A 10,925-nucleotide genomic window follows, 5' to 3' on the forward strand; every position below is an offset into this window, starting at 1 on the left:
TGATTGTTTCCCGACAAAATTTCTACCTGGAGCTTTAATAACACATTGTATAAAACGTATATCAAGTAAAAATATGAATATTATCGCGTTTATTCATATTTGTCTTAATTATTTGTAAGTAATTGTAAGACAAACGTTATGCAGCCGGGAGAGAAAATTGAGAATGCGGAGAAGTGAGGGACTCGAAATTGTTAAATTATCGAAAGCTTCTAAATTGCCGTTTCCTTCTTCCTAAGTTGCTGCTAGTTCCATCGCATATTCTCACGTATAGAAATGACGGGAAGTAACGCGTGCTTCAAACAGATGCCTCCGCTACGAGAGGGATCGCGTACGAAAGCGAAATGAAAAATCGTCCTGACGATGATGGCAACGACGGCGACAACGACGATGAGGAGAAGGAGGACGACGACGACAGCGGCGGCAAGCTTCCGGCCATGACTCGTAAACGGAGAAGAGGGCTTTCCCGTTATGCGCCTCGTCTCTAGAGTTGATTTGGCGAGCTGGCGGCGGCGGCGGCGACGGCGACGGGCAGAGAGGCCGGTACCGCTAGCTTCCCAGAAATCGACTCTCGATAATACGACTCGATACGGATGAAGTAATCTCTCTACTGTCGCGGCGAGTGAGAGGGAAAAAAACCGCGGCACTGACCGGTAGGGGACCGTGCGTCCATGCGATCTCCGGGGGGCAGCGGGAGGACCCGGCCGAGGATAGGGGCACGTACGCACCACCATAACTCTCATGCTTTATTCATTAATTCGAACGAATTCGAGAGCCGTATCCTCCTTTTCGCGTGCTTCCTCGTCAAAAAAAATTACGCGTCTCTCCGCGTCGGATTTAATTTTAACCGGCATATTTGTGTCCGCTATAATATACGATACTTAATCAGGAGTCAGCCTTTATAGAACCCGTCGTCATTTCGTTCATGAATCGTGCCGAAACTTGTGAAACTAAATTTTCGATATCGACAGCGAACAGATTGCACTGGCTATGCCTTTTATAGAGCAGTCTCGTGCTTTCTCGCGCAGAAGTTAATCTGAAACGTCTTCAGGATAAGAATTTTAATTCTTACGTGTCTTCCCACATTGTAATTACGCAAAAATATACATGGCGCATGTGTTACCCAGCTCTTCCATTATTCCGAGGAAAATTTGACGGCCGACAAAACCAGCTTGTTTTCCGTGTAAATAATGCTTACGGTTGTAAACTAAATTAATATGGATGAAAGGAAAAGAAGACATCATTAGAATTGTATATTTCACTTCCTTCTCGACGAACAAAACGCGTTCGCATAGTTGTCTCACGGTTACATAACGCCATTCAGCATCCTTCTGAGGTGGATTTCGGATTCAAGATCCGATCGATTTTTCTCGATGAGAAAAGTTGTTCCAGACGTAAACAAAGTCTGCCGCTTCAAAATGTGACAACGCGGAGGAAAAATTTCGCAAAAAAAAAGATGATCGCTTCACATGGGCATAGTAAAGCATTTATTCCTTTACAATGTTAAAACGGATACTGAAGTCTTTTAAATGCGAGGTACTGCCTATTTTGCTTTTTTATTATGGCACAATACGTGTTCTCCGTTAAAAATTATAGTGATAAATAATTTATTCGATCTTCAGAAAAAATAGACGAATAATTAAAATAATAAATACCTAATGATAAAACCGAAAAGTTGTGAATCTCTTTCATTCTTTTTCTCAACGTACAGGGAAACCATCCACCTTGTTGTTGTGCAATTCCGCTCTCGCATGGCTTCTTACAGAGCTCGAAAACGCTGTGTCGAACCGGCCAGTTGGCCATTACGTGAAAAAGGTAGCTTCGTTCTCCATCCACGTACCCCGTATGATGTACCAAAAGCGAATTACCATTGATCACCGACTTCGACATTCGTCTCGGACGCGAGTACGTCGGGTGGTACCGGCGACCGAGTCGGTCCCGGCGCAGCTGCGAGTACGCATAGCATACGCTCGCACACTACCATCTTGGCTGCCAGAAAACTCGATGGCACCTTAAGGAGAGAAGTCAAGGGCAAGAAGCGTCCCTTCGTTTGCACGGCTTGGGCCCAGGAGGCCGCGGACCCTACTGGCGATTCCTCTCCCCACCTTCTCCTCTAGCACCCGTCCCTACCACTACGTAGGTTTACTCTTTGCTCCACCGCCTCCGGGACCCTTTTCCTCTCCCCCTTTCCCCGGCGGTCCCACGATCATCCCTCCGTCGCCGTGTCCGCTTCCCTCCGGCTCTTCTCTCACAGCTCCGCGGACTGCGGATCTTACCAACCCATACGCGAGTGAGTATGTCCCTTCAAGTTTTCTTGAAATTTGTCTCTGTTTAAGCAGAGGCAGAGGGGTACACTCTTATCCATACGAGAGTGTCCACCACCTCCTCCTCCTCTTTCTCGTCTTTCTCCACCTCTATCGCTACCACCACCTCCTCCTCCTTCTTCCCTTCCTTCTCCTGTTGCCCATCTCGTCTCAACACGAATCCATATGTATGGGGTTGAGGCGCACAGTGCTCGACGCAAATGTGCTGACTACATTACGCCCGGCTATATAAGATAGCCGGACAACCATCCTATCCCCACAGACCGAGTCAGATCGGCGGACCGTTCACAGACGGGCCACAAGGAGCTTGCGTCCCGATCGGCTGATACTCATTCGCGGTGAAGACATCACGTCTGATATTACCTTGTGGAAGAGCCGGCTATTGTTGACATTTCTGGCCAAGTGAGCGAGAGACTACCAGGAGTTCGAAGAATCGTCTTATCGAAGATATCGGCAGAAGCAGCCCGATTATCGAGATCAACGCGTGCTTCAATTTAAGAAAGAGTCTACATCGCGCGGAAAGGGCATAAATCAAAGTTTTGGAATCAGATAACTCAAAGTCGGTACACATCTCGAAAGCAAAATATATCCACCGGAACAAGAGACATCGGGGACACTCTTCCGAATCATCAGAAAAAAGGGGTGAGAGGAGCGGAAGAAAAAAAGAGGAGACGGCAGAAGATTCGCTTTAGTGAAGAAATTTGTGATTGTGCCGAAGGATGATTTTTATCAGCGCCACGACGTACTTCCTGCTCGCTATCGTTCTCATGGCTTTGATCTTGATCATCATGGATTATGTTACATCGAAGAAAAAACCGAAGAAATTACATGACGGCGAAGACTTACTAGACCCACCTGGACCAAAGCCGTGGCCAGTTCTAGGCTCTCTTCACATTTTGGGACGCTATGACGTACCTTACAAAGCCTTCGGCGACCTCGTCAAGGCATACAACAGTCAAGTCATCAAGCTCAAGATGGGATCTGTACCTTGCGTCGTTGTCAATGGATTGGAGAACATCAAGGAAGTCTTGATCACCAAGGGCCATCACTTCGACTCCAGGCCAAACTTCATTAGATATCATCTCCTCTTTTGCGGCAACAAGGAGAACTGTAAGTATTTTATGCCTACTTAATTATTTTTGCAAGCTCTACGCCGGAAGTTTATTCGCACAAAATTAGTTTTACTTTTTAAACTTGTAGTATGTTAATATCAGCAAGGATTTGTGGCTTGAAAAATTACGGAGCAGTTTTCCGCGATTTTTTATCCTATGAATATCGATATGAACATTTAATACAACGAATAGGGATGACCCGTGGTCAGTTAACACTTAGGTCGCTCGTCGAAACAGAGATCGATTACGCTCACGCAACCGCAACGAATCACTCTCTCAGCGGTTTAGGTCACGTTGCAAGCATGTTTTCCCATCATACGACCGACAGGGAGATCAGAATTCCGACAGTGATTTATTGTTTATCGATCGTGAATCATCGATGTATCGTCGGCCGAAAGCCTGCAACTTGGTGGCACATTGTTCGGGAGTTTACTCGAAAAATCGCATGCTAATGACCTTGTCATGCGCGCGCGCATGACACGTGAGTGCACATATGCGCGCATATACTCACGCGTACCTTATGCGCGTTACATGATTTACTTGTCGCGTATATTCCACGCTCGTCCGCGCCAAAACTCGTGCTAAGGTCAGCGTAAGAAGCGGTACCAAGTGCAGGCGGAAAAGGTCACGGTACCACTTTCACGTTCCTGGCTCACCCGGCAGCCGGGAAATAGGATCAAGGCTGATCCATCAGAATCGCCGCCGCCGTACTTCGCGATCCAAGACGATCGCATTAACCCTTTCCATTGCACGTTCGTACGCGCCGCAGCGGAATATTTTATTTTCGCGCGCACGTCACAGGCGCCGGCTCTTAATACGGTCACCTCTATAAAGTTTCTTGTTTGTAGAATGAATATTATTATTAGCTACTTAGTCCTCCGATTTTTCCGTCACGCCCTATAAATTAACAATGTGTTTTTCTGTACTGATCTTTCTTAACATTTGCATTCCAATTTATCTCTCGCTATATACATCCAACTGTTTCATTCAATCGTTTGCTTTTTATAATGCACTTCTGTCTGTATGAAATACCGAAAGAGTACTTGCTAGTAGAAAATTTCAACTTAAAACATTTTCCTCAAGTGTATTTTCACTTCGTTTATCCCGATATTCGCCAGATTATCACGGAAGAACGGACGGCGGGAGGATGGAGTGTCGCTCTTTAGATTCTCGGGCGCCCTGCGCGGCGAGAAACCGGGTCACTTCCTGCTGCTGTCTCTTCTTCTGCTTCGATTTCATATCAAGCGTGCTGAACGACGAATCGATTTTCTGCCGTGTTCGCTCGAGAATTGACGCGTCGCCTAGCTGCGTTCACATTACATTTCCGTGTACGCGGTGCGCGCGCGACGGTGTGCGAGGCAGAAAGGGAGTGTGCGTGAATTTTTCTCTTGGAAAACGATGATGTTTCAAAATGCAATTTTACGCATGTAGAGACGGTAACAAGGCCAAGTTCAGCGTCGCCACCAGTCGTGCTGATTGTCCTTTTCTCGATTCGGTAATTTGAGACGCGATACGTTCGTTGAGTATGTACGTTTACCATCACAGCGCCTCGACGTCAGCTGCTTCCGTTGCGAGTTATTATAAATCACGAGGCGATGAAAGCAAAACTAATTGATGGCACCTACGAAAATCACTTGATATTGTCTTAAAGAGAAGAAAGAGAAAAAGGGTAATTATTTCGAGTATTCTTCAAACATATTTTTCCAGCGAAATAAATTAAAGTGCGCGAATTTCTAATGAGATTCAATGTCGACGTCAAGTGAGAACTTGAAGTTTCTCTTTAAAGCGGAATAACGACTAAATAATTTTTCCTTTTACTTATAGCTTTGGCATTCTGCAATTGGTCGGATGTTCAGAAGACGCGAAGGGAGATGTTACGAGGGCATACCTTCCCACGTGCCTTCACTACACGATACAATCAATTAAATGGGATCATCGGCGGCGAGGTGGGCTGGCTGATTGACTATCTGGCCGGCATCTCTGGTGTTGGCCTGCACGCAAAACCGCTGATCATGCACACGTGCGCGAACATATTCATCAAGTACTTCTGCTCGCGAAGCTTCGCTCTCGGCCATGCTCCCTTACGCGAGATGATCGAGAACTTCGACAAGGTTTTCTATGAGGTGAACCAAGGATACGCCGCAGATTTTATGCCGTTCCTGATGCCACTGCACCAGCGCAACATGACAAGGATGGCGAATTGGAGTCACGAGATCAGAAAGTTCATGGAAAAGAACATAATGGGAGACCGTCTAACTAGCTGGAGGTCGGTCATACCTGAGGAAGATTACGTGGACTGCTTGATAAATCACATCAAGACCGACGCTGAACCCAAGATGACGTTGGACATGGCGATGTTCGCGTTGGAAGACATCGTCGGCGGTCATTCGGCGGTCGGCAATCTCCTGGTCAAGATCCTGGGCTACCTGGTTACTCGACCGCACGTACAGAAAATAGCGCAGATGGAAATCGACAGAATTGAGCTCCCGGGCAAGTTCGTCGGGCTGGAGAACAGAGGAAATATGCCGTATACGGAAGCTATCATTCTCGAAGCGATCAGGCTGATTGCCAGTCCGATCGTGCCGCACGTCGCTAACCAAGATAGCTCCGTAGCCGGTAAGTAATTTTCTCGTCCTTGTGATATCAAAGAGGATGTCGCGTTCTTGCTTCGTTTGTTGAGAACTTTTAGAATTTATAGAAATTTACGAAATCGCGAGCAAAATTTGTAAAACTTCCACGTCGATGAGTATTTATTAAACTTTATTAATTTTAAACAAATAATGATACATTTTTTATTAATGCAATCAAAATTGTGACTTTATTCGATTCTTCTATTTTAGGCTACAAGATAGAGAAGGACACGTTTATATTCCTAAACAACTATGATCTAAATATGTCCAAGGAGTTGTGGACATCTCCTGAAGAGTTCGTACCACAGAGATTTGTGCAGAACGACAAGCTGTTGAAGCCAGAACATTTCCTGCCGTTTGGGGGTGGCCGGAGATCTTGCATGGGCTACAAAATGGTCCAATATATCAGTTTCTCAACGATAGCCACTTTGCTGAAGAACTTCAATATATTGCCGGTAAAGAATGAAATTTACAAGGTTCCCATCGGCAATCTGGCGCTTCCGGAGAATACGTTCAATTTCCGTTTTGAGAGACGGTAGGATAAAAAACGCGACGATAAGATAGAATATGAATCCTGTCGGATCGATGAAATCGGAGAACGATTTCGATTTCTCGTCCACGATTCGACCACGGGCTGGGCTCCTGAAAACTACGCCGATTATTCGGAACATCAGCGATCAGAGAGACCGATTGGACTCAAGCTGAAAGCAATTTTGAAGAAACGGTTCGATATGTTAACGCTTGATGGCAGTTGCGAATGAGACAAGCATTTTACATGTCGGTGTAGTTTTTATTAATGTTACACATAGCGAGGACCAGCGGCTAAAAAGAGGCTTTTGACTCCAACGAAGCTTTACTTATGTAGGAAAGATTAGATACGAGTAGAGAGTATTCGATCTCCGATGCCAATAGAGCTTTACTGACATTACTAGGTCGTTAAGATAGGTAATTGGATTGTTTCTCGACTCTTGCTCTAGGCGCGAACACGCGCGGAGCCCAGTTTCGTTAGTTAAAATTTTTGTTAATCATCTTACATTTCATAGAACTTTTCTGTCGTTTTTATTTAATCAAGTTACATCATTTGTCTACAAAAATTATTTTAGATAGGTAGGTAACTAATTTGACAGACTATTCAGTATTCAGTGTTCTGTTTGTTTAATCATATTTAAAGTATGAGATTTTCACCTCTTTTATATTTGAATTACTGAACAGTATGCAGCGATAAAAATTATCGTATGCAAAGCTCAATAATATTTTTGTTATATTAAAAGATCATCATTAACTCTCAATCATCAATAGAAATTGTCTTGAAAAAGTGTCATACATCGCCAATTATTTAACGACTGGTTTAGAAAGTAAGATCTCGTGAATTGACATTAATAAGAAGTTATTATATTATATTAAGAAAAATGCCAGTGCGAAGTTCGAACAATTCACGTGTATAACTTGAACGTATCAAAGATAATCGATGAAGAAGAAGACTGAAGTTATTTATAAATTTTTTGTGTTTAAAGGCGTACTGTTTACAAGCTTGACGTCGAGAAATATGCACTTTTGTGTTGTTCGATTTAGATTCCTTTTGCAAAAGGTTCTAACTTTACATTTCAACTGTAAGGTTCACGATTCTACTGTTATTTACATGTAGAGAGAAATGTGAAGTGTGCATTCTGCATAAAACATACACATTATACATTGAAAATTGCATTTTTATTTCTTCTTCTTCTTCTAAATATACTGAACGACTTTTAGTGTTATTAATCATTATGCGCGTTACTTCATTGTTTTCGACATATCATTATATTTCATGATGTGAGGTGGTGCGAGATAATCTTGAGGAGTAATCTTGAGAGCACGAGGGCAAAGAATAGGAAAAGCGATTTAAGAGAAAACAAAAATATTAAAATGATACGAGAAGATTTAACACAGTTTCCGAAGCATTAGCATTTTTAATTGAAATAATATGATTTAAAATAATTATTATATTCGATAATTAATATTTTTCTGCTTGTACCGCCTCGCAAATAGTAATTTATTTTAATTACCATTAACATTTATTAGAGCATTATATTATTATTACACATACAGTTATTCTATATTATTATCGCTATAATAATTATTTTAATTATTGTCAGTAATCATGTTAATCGTCGTTCTGTCCCTTCTCGTCTGTTTCTCCACATATATCTCACGCTTTCATATTTCTTTAATTGTACATTATTTTGCGTTTGTTATTTAATTATCGTTATTGTTACGCTATTTTTGTTAATTTATTATTTAAGATTTTAATAAGATTTTAATAAAATACGTGAGACGCACATATGTATATACACACACACAGACACACATACATATATATATATATATGCATATTTTTATATCCATATATAAGATATATTTAGTATAAATGAAATAAGTCGTGTACCTAATTATATATTGATTTATTAATCAGTTGCGCTATGAGAGAGTTAATAAATTATGAAATACTTCAAGTCTGGTAGCTTAAGTAAATTTTCGTCAATGTCACTGCGCTGTCAATTTCTCGACAAAAAGTACTCTATACAAAGGAAAGTGATATTCATATAATACAAAAGATAAAAAACATGAATACGTATAGATCTGAAAATTATTGAATATTATTTATTTTTGCAACATAATAAAAAAGCAAAAAGTTAACATCACACGGTATTCCCAAGCGGTTACCCATCCAAGTACTAACCGTGCCCAACTTCGTTTCACTTCAGTGATCGGACGCGAACTGGTACTTTACGATGTGATGTGGACGTTAACGCGCGGGTTATTTAAAATATTTAAATAATTGTTAACGAAAATTGCTCCTGGGTACGCCTGACGTCAACCTGATCAGGGTCGGTTGCCTTTCTCAGACTTACCCAACCTCAGTTTAGTCCTCAGGCAGCCTAACGTAAATTTCTACCAGGGTTGTAGCTTATTCGTGGATTCTTAAGGTAGATCTATGTTATATCAACAATTTTATTTTTATTAGAGGATGATACAATCGGGCCATATAGTAGCTTCTCTCAAGTTTCTCTCTATTCGTACCCCTGTATCTGAAAATTTCTTCTATTTATCACGGTTTGTTAAATGATACAATTATAAAATATAGATATAGTATAACAATAAATTAGTAAATATAAATAATAATAATTTGTTTTTTCAAATCTTCTGTTTCGAGTAGAATAAAATTTTGATTGACTTAACTTTCCGCCGATATTTTCTTTGATGAAAATATAGATAAATTGTATTCCTTATTAAATACACGCTATAGATTTAATAATTTTTAAAAAATCGAGTTAATTAATTATTTAAAGCAAATTTTCTAATTGTTTGTATAGTCTAATGTCTATTTCTATATATTCGATCAATGTAGATTAACTTGAATCTCAGTTTAACTTACTTTTCCTCTTTTAATATCCAGAAAAAATAAGTTAAACTAAGATTATAATTAATTTACAGCTGTAGATTAATAAAAGTAGATGTAGGTAATCCGCTAGAGTTCCTCTAATAAAAATAAAATTTTAGATATATCATAGTTGTGCAGCCTTAAGACTCCACCAATACGATGCATTTAATCGTTAACATCCATACCGCATCGTAAAGTACCAGTTCTCGTCCGATCACTGAAGTCAAGCGATGTTGGGCACGGTTAGTACTTGGATGGGTGACCGCTTGGGAATACCGTGTGACGTTAACTCTTTTTTGCATTTTTATTGTTATATGTATAGCAAAAATAGATAACACAGTCTACAATTTTCAGATCTATATGTATTCTCTACGTAATCAGATGACAATTTTTGTGGCATTTATCATTGCGTATAATTGTAAAAGGCAGTTGCAACGAAGTGACGACTTAATCGCGGAGAAAACCTCCAATTATTATCGCAATGGCAAAATATTCTTCAGTCTTAAATAAATAATGACCAATACCTGTGACACGTGAAATATAATGAATCTCCTTTCTGCGCTGTTATCGACACTCGATCGTTATCATCATGCCAACCTGTCGATCTTATCAAACAATTAATATGTTAACTATTTACGGAAGTCAATTTACGAAAAATAAACTAATGAAGTTACTCGTGCATTTAGCATTTAAATAAGCTACGTATCTTTTTTTAATTTGATATTTACAATTGTTTTAATTATGATGATAAGTTTTATATTTAATTAATTATGTGTATTATTGATAAAACGTGATTGATATTACGAAATATGTTTTTCTTTAGCTCTTCAGATACCGTCCACGATAATATTTAACTTGCCTTCTAGTGATGTAAAAGTCTGTGACACATGTGAAGATAAGTTTGGACTGTATTTTGAAAACCAGGTTATTCTCCAACTGCTTGAACAATAAGTACATAATGAGTTTTAAATAAATAATATGATATATGCTGTCTTATCAAAAATATCATCTTCGAGATTGCGCATCTCTTTCTCCCAAACTAGTACAAACCTAATCTCATTTTAGCGAATGTAATTTGCGAAAATATTTTGCACGTGTAGGACGATGTATATTGATATATGGCACTGTTTTTGTTTTAATACTAAAACTTTTATCAAGATGACAACACAGTTCCACCGTGTTACGTTTCATTTCTCTTTTTGAGCCCTAAGCAAGTATCTTTAGCAAACATATAGACGTTGTGATTTATGTTTTAGATGATAGTCAACATATAAAATTCAGAGAAAGAATCTTTACAAAGACATGTCGAGCCATTGTATATGTTAAAGTACAATATATATAATTACTGTTATATTATTATTACATAACAAGTATGTATCTTACACTAGACCAATACATTGCCATTTAGCATTATCCTTTTCTTCTTATAATATAGGTATATACA

The 10,925-nt window shown here is 40.0% G+C and overlaps 1 protein-coding gene across 1 annotated transcript; it reads left to right on the top strand.

Annotated features, from left to right (window-relative positions):
- The first annotated feature begins 2,553 nt into the window (after window positions 1-2,553).
- Window positions 2,554-8,063, top strand: LOC105566849 (cytochrome P450 307a1-like). The gene is made up of 3 exons (XM_012021199.1): window positions 2,554-3,431; window positions 5,258-6,049; window positions 6,274-8,063. The coding sequence occupies exons 1-3, from the start codon at window positions 3,041-3,043 to the stop codon at window positions 6,600-6,602; spliced, it is 1,512 nt and encodes a 503-aa protein (XP_011876589.1). The 5' UTR covers window positions 2,554-3,040; the 3' UTR covers window positions 6,603-8,063.
- Window positions 8,064-10,925: the final 2,862 nt, after the last annotated feature.

The sequence above is a fragment of the Vollenhovia emeryi genome, unplaced genomic scaffold (genome assembly GCF_000949405.1).
Source record: "Vollenhovia emeryi isolate VEMERY1.0 unplaced genomic scaffold, V.emery_V1.0 DF939142.1, whole genome shotgun sequence".
Taxonomy (NCBI): Eukaryota; Metazoa; Arthropoda; class Insecta; order Hymenoptera; family Formicidae; genus Vollenhovia; species Vollenhovia emeryi.

Coding starts and splice junctions, on each gene's coding strand:
- LOC105566849 (XM_012021199.1), top strand. CDS start 3,041: ATGATTTTTATCAGCGCCACGACGTACTTCCTGCTCGCTATCGTTCTC. Junction 3,432..5,257: donor TTGCGGCAACAAGGAGAACT/GTAAGTATTTTA, acceptor TTTTACTTATAG/CTTTGGCATTCTGCAATTGG. Junction 6,050..6,273: donor CCAAGATAGCTCCGTAGCCG/GTAAGTAATTTT, acceptor CTTCTATTTTAG/GCTACAAGATAGAGAAGGAC.